The sequence below is a fragment of the Protopterus annectens genome, chromosome 1.part0 (assembly GCF_019279795.1).
Source record: "Protopterus annectens isolate FY-2018-M chromosome 1.part0, PAN1.0, whole genome shotgun sequence".
NCBI classification, from domain to species: Eukaryota; Metazoa; Chordata; order Ceratodontiformes; family Protopteridae; genus Protopterus; species Protopterus annectens.
This window is the reverse complement of record NC_056725.1, coordinates 1,926,495,874-1,926,513,764: the sequence shown is the minus strand read 5'-3', so window position 1 is coordinate 1,926,513,764 and position 17,891 is coordinate 1,926,495,874. Positions and strand designations below refer to the sequence as shown.

General features: G+C 41.6%; 1 protein-coding gene across 1 annotated transcript in view; it reads left to right on the top strand.

Annotated features, from left to right (window-relative positions):
- Positions 1 to 17,891, top strand: part of TTC23L (tetratricopeptide repeat domain 23 like) — an 893,819-nt gene that overhangs the window by 644,347 nt on the left and 231,581 nt on the right. The window contains exon 8 of the mRNA XM_044070199.1: positions 11,938 to 12,046. Within this exon, the coding sequence (XP_043926134.1) occupies positions 11,938 to 12,046 (109 nt within the window). The remainder of the gene's footprint in view (positions 1 to 11,937; positions 12,047 to 17,891) is intronic.

Genomic DNA, 17,891 nt, shown 5'->3' with positions numbered 1-17,891 from the left:
GTGAGGGGAAAAGAAATGTGCTCACTGGCATGTGGTAGCATGGCATCCAGGAACTGGTGCAGTGCCCTGGATGCTGATGCCTGTAAGACCCTCATTATTTCCCTAGTTTGTCTTTGGAAGGTACCTAAGAGCTACATATACCTTTGTTTCCACTGGGATGGGTTTTTCTTTGTTGGCTCTGGGTCTGAGCTGAGAGCAGCAGAGCTCAGTGAGTTCTTGTAGTATGTCCCTGTCCACCCTGTAGCACTCTACAATCTGCAGCTCATGTAGCTCCTGGAAGGTTACCCTGTGCCTGAACACTCTCCTCCTTCTCAGTCTTGGCCTGTCGTCAGCAGCAGCAGCAGCAGCAGCAGCATTGACTTCAGCATCTAGCACATACAGATGTGGCAGACCTGCAGCATTCTTTCAATTAAACTTCCCAAGTCTGTACTCCAATGGTGCGGAGTATGGGGGGAAATCAGATTGTAGGGTATATGCATACTTTATAGTGTTCTGCTGTAGGTGCTGACTCTGTGGTTGGCTACCTATGATGCATTGCACCTGCCTAGTTTAAAATTAACATAATTTAATGGCCCTAGTTTAAGTTAAACAGGGGTCAAAGCTAATTAATATATCATTGGCTTTTAGATAAACTCAGCACTGCAGTGCAACATGCAAACATGTGCCCCATAGGTAAACAAAGCTTAGCAGTCAGTGTACACCCCCCCCCCCGAAAGGACATGCTCAGCAAGGTGGTGTGCCATGCAAGCATGGTGAAACACACACCTTGTAACTAAACAAAGCTTAGATGTTAGTGCACACAGCCCCCTGAAAACACACTCTCCACACTGACAGGTGCAACTAAGCTGAAATAAACTTAGAAGCTATTGGACGCACCCTCCCTGATGTCAGCTACCTTCTCTGTAAACACCAACATAGTTCTCTCCCTACACAGAGGGGATATGTGGATACGATTACCCCTTTATGCTATTCAGTAACTCCATTTGCATTAGGGAGCAGTGCTCACAGCCGGGAAACTACACGTTTCAAAGCTCTACCATGTTAGCAACAGCAGCAATGCACCATTGCAGATACTCCATGCAGGGTCCTGTAATACATTTATGTCACATAATATTAATTTTGTTTTTTCCAATATTTTAATTTTTTTATAAAGCATGTTTGTGCACTGCATCGCCCCGTGCAAACATGCCCAGATAAATTATTTAATTTAACATATTTCCTTTAATTTTTCAGACTCACAATGGATAGTTTCACTCATATCTGTACATGGTATGCCATTTCTGTCCATGTGTCTACATTTTTACAGCCCCTTTTGTCTGACTACATTACTGTACATGGAATTTTTCCATGTACACTACGGACACTGACACGGGGTCTGCAGAGCTGCCTAACAGCTTGCTGGATCACTCTACCTGCTTCATTTGCCTTAGATTAATTTGCTTGTGAGGTGATTTGCATGCCACAGAACTTCTCTTGTAGGTGCGTGCATGCATGCTGCCCAACAGTGCTTACTGAAAATAAAAATGGTTACCTTTGTGTAAGCAGTGTGGCATGATGCCTACACCGTAAAAAAGACTGTGTAGGCTTTATTAAATTCCCCCCACAGTCTCCTCTGGTTTCATACTTGCTTTTTCTCACATAAACATAACTCTCAATCACTTAGCACAAAAAATCTGGACAAAGCCAAAAATAATGGGGGGACAAAGTCCCAAAAAATGAACACATTTTAAATATTGCTCTTATAAAGTTGGAAAGTTGCTAGAAAATCAAATGCCTGTCATTATTTAGTGAATTCACTCCTCAATGATCTGCCACAAAACTTCAGAAAACCACAAATTTTATGAGAAACAGACAAAAAGTCTGGACATTCTGCGAAAATTTGCATAGTTGAGAGCTATGTACATAAGACCACTCTCTCTCTCGATCTTACACACACAGTCTCTTCTGATTTTATACACACATTCACTCACACAAGATCTCTCTCACTCTCTCTCAATATCACAAATAAACACAGTCTCTTCTGCTTTCATATACGTATTCAATCACACGAGATCGCTCTCACTCTGTCTTGATCTCTCACTCACAGTCTCTTCTGCTTTCATACATACATTCACTCACACAAGACTGCTCTCACTTTCTCTCTCTCGATCTCTCACACACACAGTCTCCTCTGCTTTCGTGCACTCACTCACACAAACACACACACACACACACACACACACACACACACACACACACACACACACACACACACACACACACATATATAAACACACACACACACATATATAAACACACTCATACACATACATAGACACACAACACTTTTTTCTGTTTATATTTTTACACTCGCTAAACAGCAAAAGTGCTGCTTAGCGAGTGTAAAGTAATGGCTGCTGTTAGTTTTTTTTGCAGTCTGAGCTACATTAATACCATGCTGGAGAACATTTGTTCTCCAGTCAGGGTGCTGATGTACAGTTTGCTTATTCTCTAAAATCTTAATAGTTACTGTGTTCACTGTGATTTTCATAATCCAGTTTAAAAACTAGAACCAAAAGAATAATATCACTATAAAAATAATTTATGCTGAAAGATTTGCCACTTACATTTGTTTAGTAACCACTATGGTTCTAGAGATATTAGCATTTGTTTGAAATGTGATTACATAATTTGTTTCTATCCAAAAAATTAGGCTCCGCACATTGGAAGTTACAGTGGAAATTTCCAGAGCTCCATTGGAGGAAATGAGTTCACATTCAGAATTTTAAACTGCTGCACTCACGTTAACATTTTTACTCCTGTCTTTTGAGAACATTAAAAAGCTATCAGCAAACCTTCCTTTTTCTGATGTGAAAATTTCCTTGAATGCTTTTTTCATATTTGCTTTTCATGTATCTAAACGTCTTAAAATGTTCTTATGATGATGCTGGTACTGTCTTCAGGGCTGCTGCTTTTGAGTCAGTCATGTGAAGATTTGCTTGGTTACATTTGCAAAACCTTCCTGAATATGTTAAAACTGAAAATTTTAATTCTTTCCTGAGCAAGGGAGTTCTGGTTGGCCCTTCTGCAGCAGAGGTACTTGAGAGATTAAATGAGAGGGAAGATTGATTCAATGGGTGAGCCAAATCTTCCAATTTTCTTTTCTTAAGGTAAACAAACAATGTGAAGTTGTTCGATCTCGCCGTTTGTTCTTACACACGGGTTTGGAGCCGATCCCTCGGCTCCGAGTCAGCCACATTCCAAGCTCTGCATCTAAGAGAAGCTCGAGGCACAGTCCCTATCCCATGATCCTCTCCTGCTAACCCTCAGATCGTCGAGTGAGAGCTCGGGCCAGTATTCTTTTTCTATATATATAAAAAGTTCTCTATTTTTCAAAAGTTTAAAATATTTAGAGTTATTATTATTATTAGTTAGTAATAGTTGTGCTTGTTGTTTAAAATAGTGTAAAAGTAGTGTTTAAGAATTTGTGGGAGCGGCTGCTCCTAGGCCTTAAGCCAATATCTTTCTGTCAGGGCTCTGTCAGAATTTTCTGTGTGAAGTTTACTAGTTAAACTCTTGTTAAAAATTTTTTTTTACCTGTGTGTTATTCAGGTTAGTTATTGTGTATATATTTACATATTAGTATTACAACTGTATTTTTTGTTATTCAATATGTCGGAGAAAGCCAAGTCTGGTTTCAAACGTTGCCAGTGTGGACAGAAAATGTCCATAACAGACAACCACGTTTCCTGCGTCTACTGCCTAGGCCCTCTCCATCTTCAGGAGGACTGCTCCATCTGCCACTGATTTAGTGGCAGAGTTATGATGGGAAGACCCAGGAAACTTATTGAGAGGGGTCTCTTGAAGCCGGAGTTTCAGGAGGCATTAGAGAGGGCAGACCAGTCATCTAAGTCTTCGAAGGGGTCGAAGTCTTTGAAGGTATCGGAGTCCAGGTCATCAGCTCCAAGTACCTCTGTTAAGATTCGGTTGCTGACTCCACAGACCTTGGAGCTGAGCACTGAGCTGCTGCCTCGGGGTGAGATCCAGGTCTTGGAGCCGGTGTCAGAGGTGCTCCCGTCATCGATCCTTCGCTTGGTGACCTCTTCGACCCCTTTGACCCGTTCCTCCAGAGCACTGTCAGACACCGATGTGGATTGAGTGGTGCAGAAACTGATGGAGAACACAGCCTTATCCAAACTAATTGCGGTTTCATCCCAACTGGTTTCGAAGCTTCAAGCCCTTCCTGTTCCATCCATAGATCCTCCTTCAAGACCCATCAAGTCATCGGAGCCGGGAGTCGAGGATCTGATGATTGTTGATCCCCCAGAGCCGAAACCTTCTTTAGTGCTTTCGGCTCCACTGACCTCGACACCCTCGATACCCATCGAGGGGTCTCGGAGCCGACAGTCTCTCCTCGGTTATGGGGGGGAGAGTCGAACCGAAGTTTCGGTTTCGACTCTTCCCCTCGGTTCCTCGGCGCAGATTAGTTCGGCTCCGTCCTTTGGATCGGAGCCCGTGGTTCCGGGCCCAGGGAGGCTACCATCTTCTTCGGAACCGGTGGAGTCCTCGGCCCGGGGCTCCGGTGCCTTCGAGGCCATGAGGAAGGTTTTGTCTGGTAAGACATTCACATCTTCAGATTCCTCTTCTCCCTCCCTGAAAGGTCCGAGTTCTGTCTCTGCACCACCGGTTCCCACCAAGCATAGAGACCCAAAGCCTCAGTCAGCCCCAGAGGGTGAACCCTGCTCCTCGGAAGCTTCACCAGATGCCCCCTGTGATGAAGTCCCGAGGAAGAGGTTGTGCAAGAGGAGGCACCTTGATTCCCCACAGGAATCATTGACATCGGGCACCAACTTGGATGAGTCAGAGGGGTCCCCATGGTCCTCCTCCGAGGATGTCTCGTTTGCCGACATCCTGGAAATTCTCAGAGGGATGACTGGCTGTCACTTCCCCCACTGAGGATGAGTCGGTGTTGCTGAAGGCTTTTGGGGCTCAACCTTCCACCTTCTGGGTAACTCCGCCCTTCGACGAGTTAATGGATTTAATAGCTCAAAGGGATTGGGAGTCCCCTGACACTTTGGAACCAATCCCTCGGAGGCCCAATAAGTACATCACTGCTCCCCAGGATAAAGCGTATCTCACTAAGGGAGTCCCAGTTGATGCTATGGTGGTGGCGGCGGCTACCAAGAAAGAAATGTCTGAAGCATCTTCCTCTGTTCATCCTCCTAACAAAGACTCTAGGACAATGGACAGGTACAGGAAGTGCATTTTTAGTGCAGCGACTTTTTCCATGCGATCTCTGAACTATCTCACTCATTTTACCCGTCTACAGAGAGATCTCCTCAAGGAATTGGGAGATGCTCTACGGGGTACCACAGATGCTGCTGTCTCAGACAAGGTGACAGCACAGCTCAATACCCTAAACTCTATCGTTAACTCATCCATGCGGCTCATTTCGTATGCAGCCGAAGGATTGACTAGGGCTGCAGCTTCAGCTATTGCTCTGAGGAGACAATCCTGGATGCGCCTATGCTCCTTTGCGGAAGCCTTCAAGTCTTCCTTTATTAATGCCCCCTTTGATGGCTCCTCCTTGTTTGGGCCCAAAGTGAAGGAGACGCTCACTAGGTGTGAGCAAGAAGGAAAGACCCTGTCTGCCATAGGGATCCATTTTTCCTCCCCTTCTAGACCATACCCCAAAGGGCAAAGAGGTGGAAAAATGTGGTTCCGGAAGACTCAGGGAGCTTTCCAATCCACACCTAGTGAAACCCCCTCCAGAGGCAGAGGAGGGGGAAGGAATGGAAGACGCCACCCAGGTGGCAGAGGGGGTCTGCAGAACCAGGGCGACAGGGATAGCGTCCCTGGGAAGTCCTTCCAGCACTCCTGAGGGGAGGCCCGGCTGTCCTACTCTGGAGGCAGTCAGGGGTCACTTGGCTTTATACCCAGAGGCCTGGCTAAATCTCACTTCAGATTCCTGGGTAAAAAGCATAATAACCAGAGGATACAACATCCCACTCTTAAACAGTCCTCCCACCCAAAAAAGATTCCCAGATATTCCACCCCCTCTGCAGGATCAGGCAGCCATAGAAATACAAAGGCTGTTAGAAGAAAAGAGTCATCCAGCCAGTCCCGGCGGACCAAATAGGATCCAGAACTTACTCAAGGTTCTTTTTAGTTCCAGGGGACTGGAGGCCGATACTGGACCTCAGCAAACTCAATACCTTCGTAAAGAAGGAGAAATTCCGGATGGTCACGCTACAATCAATCCTTCCGTTTCTTGAAACAAATGATTGGATGTGCTCTATAGATCTCAAGGATGCGTACTACCACATAAAAATTGCCAGGTCATCCAGAGATCACCTGCGCTTCCGGCTGGGAGCCAGTCATTTTCAGTTTTGAGCTCTGCCCTTTGGCCTCACCTCAGCCCCCAGGGTGTTCACCAAGTGCATGGCAGTAGTGGCGTCCCACCTGAGACGACTAGGATTCCGGGTGTTTCCATACTTAGATGACTGGCTCCTTACCACCGCCACCAGGCATCACTTATTGCAAGCCAGGGACTATACAATCAATCTCTGTTCCCATTTAGGCATAACGCTGAACTTCAAAAAATCTGCCTTGTCGCCCTCACAGCATATATCATTCATCGAAGTGGAATTGGACACTACCTTAACTCTGATCAGGCTTCCCCAAACAAGAGTTTCAGCCTTGAGAGAATAGATTTCTACTCTTCTACAAAACAGAAGAGTCCCCGCTTCACAGGTCTTGAAAGTTTTAGGCATGATGGCAGCTACCCTTATCACGGTCCCCCTAGGGAGAATGCACATGAGGATCCTCCAGCGGCTACTCTTTGCACAGTGGTCTTACCGATGGCTACCGTTGTCACACAATATCCTGCTCATGGAGTCTTGCAAGCAGGATCTTCGATGGTGGATGAACAGCCACGAGCTTACGATAGGCCGCCCGTTCGTCCCCCCCCCCCCCATAGCCACAGTGACCACGGACGCTTCCCTGATAGGGTGGGGGGGACTTTTTCAGGGAAAAACAGTTCAAGGCGAGTGGTCAAAAATGGAGTACAGTCTGCACATCATTGTCCTGGAGTTGAGAGCAGTGTTCCTGGCGTTGCAACACTTTCACGACTACTTACCTCCGGGAACAGTTGCAATTCAGACAGACAACATGTCGGTGGTCTGGTACATAAACAAACAAGGAGGAACCAGGTCTTACCCCTTATGCAGAGTGGCCCTGAGAATCTGGCAATGGGCTGTGTCCACCGGACGCTTTCTCATAGCAACGCACATCCCGGGGACATCCAACGTAATAGCGGACAGACTGAGCAGAGCCATCCTGTTGCCTCACGAGTGGTCCCTCAAAAGTCAAGTAGCGGAAAGGATATTCTGCAGATGGGGCCAGCCTTGCTGTGACCTTTTTGCATCCCCCTTGAATGCAAAATGCAGTAGCTATTTCACCCCACTTCCCCCTCTGGGGGGCGCCCCCAGGGATGCACTTGTGCACGATTGGCCCACAGGTCTCCTATATGCCTTCCCTTCGGTTCCACTAATCTCGAAATTTCTGCAGAAAGCCAAAGGTCTGTAAAGGACGATCATCTTGATAGCACCATTCTGGCCTCGACAAATCTGGTTCCCCTTCCTCCAAGCTCACCAAATAGAAGAACCTTCGACTCTGGACCCAGTGCCAGACCTTCTGACCCGCTCGCCAGGAGTTCTTCACCCCTCTCTTTCATCCCTCAAATTGACAGCATGGCTGCTCCACTTCCCAGCTTAGCCAGGTCAGATCTTTTGTCTCCAGCAGTACAACATATTTTGATTTCTTCCCACAAAACCTCCACTAGAAAGTTGTACAAGAGCAAGTGGAAATGCTTCGTGTGTTGGGCTTCCAAACAAGGTATAGATCCCTTGGTTGCTCCTATTCATAAGATTCTAGATTTTCTATCTACTCTTTTTCATCAGGGGGCTTCAACATCCACCATAAGGGTACAACTGGCTGCCATATCTTATTTTCATGTGGGTGAAAGGGGAGCTACAATCATGTCTCACAGACTTTGTAGAGCTTTCATGAAGGGAACTTATCATGTCCGACCACCCATTCGAAGTCCGGTTTTTCCTTGGAATTTAAATCTGATGCTATCCCAACTCATGTTATCACCCTTTGAACCAGCTTCGTCATGCCCACTTAAATATCGTTCCTGGAAAACCCTTTTTCTTGTTGCAATCACTTCAGCTCGCAGAGTCTCAGAGCTGCAGGCACTATCAATTAGACCCCCTTATCTGATCTTTCACCCGGACAGGGTCACCTTACATACTAATCTGTCCTTTCTACCAAAAGTCTGCTCAGAATCTAATCTTAATCAGTCCATAGAACTTCCCACTTTTTTCAGGCACCATACCAATAAATTGGAATACATGTTACACAAATTGGATGTGCACAGACAGCTGAGATAATATCTGGTCAGAACAAAAGAATTCAGGAAATCGGATCAACTTTTTGTTTCTCATGCAGATAACAAGAAAGGACTTCCAGTAACAAAGATCACGTTATCCAAATTCATCTTCCAGTCAGTCTACTCTGCTCAAAGCTAAAGCTCATTCTACTAGAGCTGTTTCTACTTCCTTAGCCCATGCTGCTCGCTTACCGATAGATACTATTTGTGCAGCGGCTACCTGGGCCAAACCTCATACATTTATTACTCATTACAAAGTGGACAGGGCCTCCAGGGACAGGGCTTCCTTTGGTTCCACTGTGCTCAGGAATGTTCTCCCATGAGCCACCCGGGGTTTAGGGTGCTAGGGACGCTACCCGTGTGTAAGAACAAATGGCGAGATCGAACAACTTCACATAAAGAAGTTATGTTCTTACCATAACGTTCCATGTGAGTTGTTCATCTCGCCTTTGTTCTTACATTCCCGCCCTCCTTCCCCCTCCGTCTTCTGGAAGAACAGGTACGACTGGTGGCTGGTCGTCCTTTCTCATGGTCCCTTCGGACTGCCTGCCTCTGTGTATGCGTTCATATTCTGACATATATAATATATATATATATATATATATATATATATATATATATATATATATATATATGCATGTATCTGTCCTTACCTTTTGTGTATAGACCTGTATATGGGTATTGATACGTATGCATGTGCAGGTGGGTATGTCTTCTGTTGTCTGGTTTTCATAGCAAACTAGATCTGAGGGTTAGCAGGAGAAGATCATGGGATAGGGACTGTGCCTCGAGCTTCTCTTAGATGCAGAGCTTGGAATGTGGCCGACTCGGAGCCGAGGTATCGGCTCCGAACCCATGTGTAAGAACAAAGGCGAGATGAACAACTCACATGGAACGTTATGGTAAGAACATAACTTCTTTTTTTCCTTCTTCCTCCTCAGTGTCCTTTTTCAAAAAGCAATTCAAGCAGCAAGGTGCCAACAAACAGTGTTTTAAAAAGCAATGGTAAGTAAGGAGGCTCCAAAAATAAAGGGAGAGCCTCTAAAAGTTAAGGACAGTCCAAATAGCCAAAATGACACCCCCCCCCCCCCAGCAATCTCTCCTTTCTGAGTCTGCACCTTCTTCTGTGGCACCAGATTGTTTCAGATAGATGCCTATATTACTATAGTTGAAGCTTTTTCTTCAAGCCACATTATATTTAAGACCTCTGAAAATTAATGTGTCTCCAGAATGATAATGTCAGTTTTGCGTTAGCAAATTCAACACTACAGGCCTTTGATCATGTGAAATCCATTGATTTCAGGGTGTTATCATAGAATATACTGTTTTTGGTAATATTACATCTGACAGAAAGCTGTGAGTTGTGGGCCTTAATATGTAAGCAATTTCTGCTTTTTTTCATTAAATATACAGTGGCACTGAGTATGAAACTTACGTGCCAAAAGTGGTGGTACCCTTGAGAACTTTGAATTGGTTCACCCAGCTCCATGTTTACTGTTCTCAATAGGAACTAAACAAAGTGGAGTTGCCTGTATACTTTGACTGTCCCACAAGCAGCTCAAGAATTACCTGGATAAGAGTGCTTGTTTCAGAATGACAGACCATTTGTTGCTTTCCTTTATCACATGGAAACATGGTAACCATAGCTGGTAGCTAGACTTTGTCCAAGTGATTATCTTGTTGCAAATCATTGCAAGGAGTGGGGGAGCTGCAGCTACAGCATACGTTTTTTTTTCTTCAAAGATGTATCTGCAAGGGACACATAAAACTACTATTTGGCAAAAGCTCCATTTTGTTGCACATTACAAGCTAGAAGACTAGTGTTGAATTAGGAAAGTATTATCTAAGGTTTATATCAATGGGATGCTTGGACATTCTTCCACCTCCCAGGATCAAGGAAGATATGCTTATGGGGATTCTACTCTATGCATTATGAATAACTGATGAAACACTTTCTTTTGAAGAAGGATAGTGCAGATGAGGAAGGCACTTGTCTTAACAGCTGGTCTTCAATTGAGAAGTATTTCATCAGTTATGCTACACACTGGAATTTTCTTTTACCAACACTTCTGCATGTAGTTTCCTGGTTTCTTTTCATGTGTTACCATATGTAGTTCACAGTTTAACAATAACCACTTATACATTTTTGTTGATAGCAGTGTAGGTTTCTGGTTTACAATGCAAACAATAATTGATTCTCTTAGGAGTACAAAATAAAGTTTAGGTTGACATTATCTTTCAATATGCTGGTGCAAGACAGACAACGATTGCACCTTGCAAGAGACTGATACTGTCTGAAGTTGAACCAGGGGTACTTCTGGAAATTCACTGTAATGAAAAAGACAGAGGAAGGGTCAGAAACCCATATGTTTTGAATATTTGAAGAAATGCTTCTCTAGTGAAGATCTACTGTTATGGTAAATCCCTCAGTTAGTTGCTTTTCAGAACACTATAGCTCACTCACCGTTTAAAGAACTTCACACAGAATCATATATAGTGTTTGTTTACTGGGATGGTCCAGCTGCCCCATAAAAGACCCATTTTCAGCAGGGACCCAAGGAGATAAGCTACAAACATTAAAATAATAATAATAATAATAATAACATATTAAACAAATCAAAACAATTAGTTATAAGAAACAAAAGCAAAGTAAAACAATACATTCAATATTAAGTAAAATATAAAAAAGTTTTTCATTGAGATGATGAAAACATAACAGAAGATTTTGTTAGAATAGCAGGAAAATGATGAAGAAGGTATGGACAGAGGGGGAGAGAAGGAAAGGAACGGATGTTGGAAATAGTGAAGAAGTGCTAGAATCATTCTGCAGGTATGAGTTGAGCTATAATTAGATGAAGCAAAGTAAATGAGGTAGTGTGTGTATGTGTGTGTGTGTGTGTGTGGGGGGGGGGGTTGTAGATGCAATATGAGACAGTGAGTTGTGCCTTGGGAACAGGAACAAGAGCAGGGCCAAAAATAAGTAGAACATCTTTTAGTTTCATTTTGAAGGTCTTAATGGAGAGTATTTACCAAACTGTTGTGTGGAGAGATTTCCCAATATTACATACATAAGTGGAATATAAGGAGTCACCAGAGGTGTTATGTTATTTTGTCACTACAAGAAGATGTGTGACTACTGATAAGAGAGATCTTGAGGGAGAGTACCATTGTAATACACAAGCAAGGGAGGGACATTTCTCTGGAAAGAAAAGTATACTGTGTTCAAATTTTAACTGGGAAGAACTCAGGTAATTTGGAAATTCAAGCTAGTTTAGCTTTATGAGGAATAAACAGCATTGTTCAGCTTGGCATATTGGTAGCAAATTAAACAATTTTGCTATACAGTTCGCTGCATTGTTAATAATGGCATTCTTATATCTTCTTCCTATTTAGCACCCCAGTACTTGACAAGGTCATCTTCAAGAAAAATTGTGTACTTGTTCCAGTGTATGTCATTTATGCCATTATTTTAGTAATCATGGTTGTGTCTGTTGTTTTACTGACAGGCACACTCAGTTGCTGTGGCTTTGTACACCAAACTCAGTGTAGAAGCAGCTCAGACAGCTCTACAGCTTGCAAAAGGCTATGCTGCTCCTGGAAGGGTCCAATATTTCCGTAAGTAGGTTTTGATCTTTAGCATGATTCATTTTTTAATCGTGTTGTGTAATATTACTTAGGCTCATGTGAAATAGTTCCTATATTAAACAAAGATGCAGACACAGTAATGTTCTTGGAGTTAATGTTCTGTGGGATTTTGATATTAGGATAAAGATACTCAGAAAACCTAGCTAGAGACACAATGAGAATTTGTAGTGAGGCACAACACCCCCCATCCCCCCTCCCCACAGGCACGCGTGCACACGTCCACACACACACACACACACACACACGCATGCACACACACACACACACACACACACACACACACACACACACACGCACGCACGCACGCACGCACACACACACACACACACACACACACACACACACACACACACACGCACACACACACTTTGCGTTGTATTCGCTTATAAACTTTCCTAGCAAACTACACATGGAGATCATTTTTTTTTTTCAAAGTGTGATATTGTATCTGGATTTTACTGTATCTAAAGTAAGAGCTGAAGCTATTTCAAAAAAAAATTGGAGTACATGGAGCACATGTTTATACTTGGAAAAAAAGCACAAAGATATACTTGTTATGCAATTTTTGTCATCAGAAAATTGCTCAACAATCTTGTAGCACATGGAGCAATGTGCTTACATTCCAAAATTGAAGATAAAAACAGACATTAAGTACCTCTCACTGCTGTTGAGCTCTAGTCTTGAGCTACAGCATTAACAGCAGACATCAGCCATCAGGAAGTTGACCTTGCTGGCTGAGAAATGCTGTTATTCCACTTAATGATGTTTATGGCCTGCACACAGTGCATTTCCAGACAATCTTCTGGACTCAAGCAGTAGAAAACTTGTTTGTTGCTTACTGTGTGAGTCTGATAACATGTGAAGATTATTAGATTGCAGTAGTTAACATTTCAGAAAGTAAAAACTGCCTGAGTTAAGGTGCTGTGCTGTGCTGTGCAGGATTGGGAGAATAGGGAAAATTGAGTTTTATGCCTTTTTTCCACTTTTTCCCTCTTCCTCAAATCTTTGCAGTCTAGGAAATGCAATTTTGCCTTTGAATAACGAGAAAATATTTTATGTGAGGGTCACCTTTATGATTACTGCTGCAGTACCTTCAGCTATATAGATTATATCCAGCATAGAATATAAGTGCTGACCAAATTCCAACGCTTCAGAGTACATTCCATTCTCCCAAACCATTAGCCATTTCAAGATGACCTGATAAAATATCAAGCTGGGGCATCAAGCCCTTCAGAGCTTTCCTTTCACTGAGAAGAATGCTTCCCAGTGGGCTTTCGAGGACTGACAGTCAGCTAATGCTGTTCCATATCTAGGCAGATGCATTCTCTTTGGGGAGAAACCTTCCACTTTACCTTTTTCTTACAGAAACTTATTTTTCTGAAAAAGTATTTTTGTTAACTGTCTCATGAATTTTATGTACTTTAATGGAAGCACTGTTTTTTATTTTTGTGGTTAAAAGTTGTTTAAAATTACTTTTTCTGTGGAGAATCTGTGGTTATTTTATTTTTTTTTCAGCTGAGGAATGTGTTTTAAGTGTTTTTTTTCTGCAAAATGTTCCTTTTTTGCTACTTTTTTGTTTTACCAACTATTGCTGCTGCTGAGCTTCTCCGAGAAACATGTACCTTTTTCTGCTTGACCATGGAATGACATACCAGTTCCTTGGTTGGACCTTCTTCCAGTCACAAAAAGAAAACGATTGTTAATCAGCCTTTGCCACCACAGTAAGCTGATAATTTGCCTTAGCAGCAGGTGGTTGGGTCTGCTGTGGCCAAAGCTCATTCCTCAGACTACTGATCTTTTTCTTCAGATCCCTGTTGTATAGTCCATGCACCCACCATGCACCAAGGATTTGACATGTCCTCTGTGGCTGTTGGCATCCATGTAGTGGGCAAAAGAGAGACACTCTTGTTGATCCAGGGGGAAAGGGCGGGGAATGTGCCTCTACTTAGAATGCTGTGCCCATTCATGGCAAAGTTGTTGTTGGAAATTCTGGATCAGTTTATTCAGAAATTCCTGTCAAAAAGTGACAGAAAGCTAAACATTTGTATCCTCATGTGCCAGCTACCCTTAACAGGAGTAATTTTTTAGGCTTGGCTTAAGGTCTTGTACAGGCTCTTGATCCTTCTTATAATGCTGTTTCTGTTACATGAAAAAGGGTTCCTCATCCCATGAGGAGGTTCAAGAATTTGAACACATAGTGAAACTTGACATATATTTTTCCTCAGGTTTCTGATTCAGATTTTGAGGAGAGTGTGGTATCTGATTCACACTGTGTGGGATTCTCTTAATCTGAGGCTATTTCCAGGATGAATCAATGTTTTCAGTAGGAGAAACCTGAGATTTATCAGTACCTCAGAAAATATCATGATGTATTGCAGCTGGAATTTCCAGGCCCTTCATCTCTCCTTCCTGTTTTGTCAGCTTTGAAGGATTTTTTTTTAATGCAAAATCTGTTTGACTAATTTTTATGTATTTATTTATTTTTAGAAGTACAGCTTTATTTACACATCTCCACTTAACATGCATATTTTATGCAGTCCTCTTGCTTTGTACACATACTGGTTAATACTCTGATGGCTTCCTGTTTAATCACTAAATTCCCTTCCCTTTATACAGACAGTTCAGCCCAAGACCAGAGTTCACATTTCTGATGCTTCCTATTCTATCTATTGACATTTACTTGTGTCTAGTTTTCATCTTTCATCCTCTTGTTTCTGTCTTTTTTTTTAACATCTACAATATGAAGCCCAAGTCAAAACTCTAAGGATACACCACGATAATGGGAGCAAAAATTCTTTCTTTATTCCAAAAAACACATAGAGCAGAAAAGGATAAGCGCTTTCGCGTGCGCTATGCACGCTTCATCAGATCTATTTAATTGATATCCATGTGCTTCTTATATATCAAATTATAACCAATAAAGAACAAGCATCAATTAAGCATCAATTTGACCAATTAAACCAATAAATCAGGTCAAACCAGAATAAGTCAAATCAATAATCGATTCTTTTGTTCAGAAAGGTTCTAGCTGCATTATAAACAAAACACAATATTCCTGATCAAAATTATTAAAATTATTAAAACGCTCCATTTTAAACACAGACTTAAAACCTACTTAAAAAACTATTTAAATTTACTTAAAAGCTGCTTGAAAGCTGCTTAGAAACTAGATTGACGAACTTTAATTTAATTCATCCAGTTTGTGATAATATTTACTGTTAATAGATCATTTAAAGGGAAATACCTGATACAGTCAGTATATTCAGATGTATTCTATTATATTCAATTTTCGAGGTCTAGGTCATGACTCGTAAGACTGTTAGCTGTTTATAAAAAACAGATTCTACATGTGAATATGAAATTTCTTAAGTATCTGAATCAGATTATTGTAAATATTCTCCTACATTAACTAGTGAATTTGCATCGCTGGTATAAATCACCACTCACGTGACGTAAAACGTCACGCGAGTCCACAATACTTACTTGTGTAAAAAACCTTCATAAAGCTAATTATTATAAATATTCTCCTGCTTTAGCTCGTGAAATTACATCACTGGTATAAATCAATATTCACGTGACGTGAAGCGTCACGAGAGTCCATAATACATAAATATATTGATAACCTTCATAAAGCAAAACAGAATTAAAATATGAACATATAAACATTATATAATATGTGTAACCTATGCAACAAATATAAAATTCATGATAGCAAGTGGCTACTATCTGAAATAAATAAATAAATAGATAAATTATGTGCTATATGAATAGTGTGTTTACAAGTGAATGGATGTTATATAAATTACATCCAAAAGCTTAATATTGTAGTGTTCCAACATACAAAACCGTCTCCAATAAATATAAATCATATATAAAAACTTAAAATATATATAAATAGGTCACACTGTAAATAAACATAGGCTCTCTTTCTTCCTCCACTTTCTTATTATACCAATTTTAGCTATTGTCATCACTAGTGTAATTAACTCTTTTACTTCCCCTTGACTCTTATGTTGGGATCCAATTTAGTATAAAAGCTGTCCTTGTATCTCTTTGTTGCTTCTCCATTGTTGCACTTACTAGACAGAATAGCCATTATCTGTATATTTCTAGTACTGATCATTCCCAAAATATATGTAGCCAGTTTCCCAATTTTGAAGGCCCACATCTTCAGTATGTAGGATCACATGCTGGGTTCATATGGTGTAAGCGCAATGTGGCATAAAATTATTTGTGCAAACATTTCCATCCATTACCTTGTCACTGTTGCCTGTCTTGGTGCCATTGCTATCTCCTGCCATTGTCTGTCAGTAATATGTATGCTCAGTTGTCTACTCTGTCTTTCACCTCTTGTATATTCTTACCTACCAACTGATTAAGTGTTCTATTTACCCTACCACTGTTTATTTATTTTTATTTATTTATTTTACAGTTTGTTTACCAGGATAGTGCACTGGGCCGAAGAGAGCCCATTTTCAATGGAGTCCTGGGGAGAAATCTCCATAAAGACATTATACAGTGCAAACAAATCATATGCAATTGCATAATATAGTAATATAGTTAAAGAAGATAGTATTAAAAATTACAATGTACAGTAGAAATTAAAAAAATATATTTTTAAGAAAAACATTAGCAAATATTTACAAATATAATTATTCATACAATGGAGATATAACAGCAGGGGCAGAGGAGATTCACAGGGAATCTTATAAGAGTTATAGTAGGGTAAGAGGGAGAGGAAGAGTTTAGAGTAGAAGTAAGAAAAAAGGGAATAATAGGAAGAAGTAGAGTAAAAGGTTAGGATGTATACAGAAAGGTGCATTAGGAGGGATATTAGCTTGGTGTGAGGTTTAAGAATTGAGGGAGGGGAGACTGAGAGAACAGGGTGTAATGCTGAGGGTGTTATGTGGGGTGAAAGCAGATACATTGCCAGAGGTACATTGCCATTGCAAGGTCTTAAAGGTAAGGTGGTTGTGGGTGGTACGAATATGAGGTGGCAGTGAGTTCCAAAGGCATGCTAGAGAGAATGATAGTAAATGTTACCTGGTGGATGGGCGGACTTGTGGAGTTCAATCAGATTCTGGTTGTTGGATCTTTGAAGTCTATCAGGTAGATGCATTTTGAGAGAGGAGGCAAGGGAGGGGCAAAGAGAGGGATAGAAGATAAGTTTGTGGGGATGGGTGAGTTGAATGTAGGAAAGATGAATGGGGAGTTCTAGCCAGTTTAGTTTGAGGAGGGCGTTACAGTGGTGGGTAGAGGATTTGTAGCCTGTAGCAAGCTTGGCAGTTTTGTTGTAGCAGGAAGAAAGTTTCATCTTTAGAGAAGACTGTAGGTTAGTCAGAAGAGAAGCACCATAGAGGAAGGAAGGAATGAGGTAAGTAGTAGACAGAAGAAGCTTTGTAGGGGGAGTGAGGAAGTGATTGTGGCATTAGAGCATACCAAGTTTCTTGTGGGTTTTCTTGATGTTTGTTTGAAGATGGGTATCAAACTTGAATTGCTCGTCAATGAGGACACCTAGAAGTTTGGCATGGGATAGTACATCGAGAGAGGTATTACTTTGACTGGAGAATGAGTTTTTGTCTATGGTGGTGTTTCTAGAAGGAGTAAATACCATAAGTTTAGTTTTTGAAGCATTTAGTGGCAGGTGATTAGCTAACATCCATTGTTCAGTGGAAGTGAAGGCCACTTGGGTTAATTCTAAGAGTGTGGAGATAGAGGAGGCAGAACAGATGACTGTAGAGTCATCTGCATATTGGATAACCTTAGCATTTGGGATAGTGTGGTGAAAGTCATTTATGAAAATATTGAATAGCAG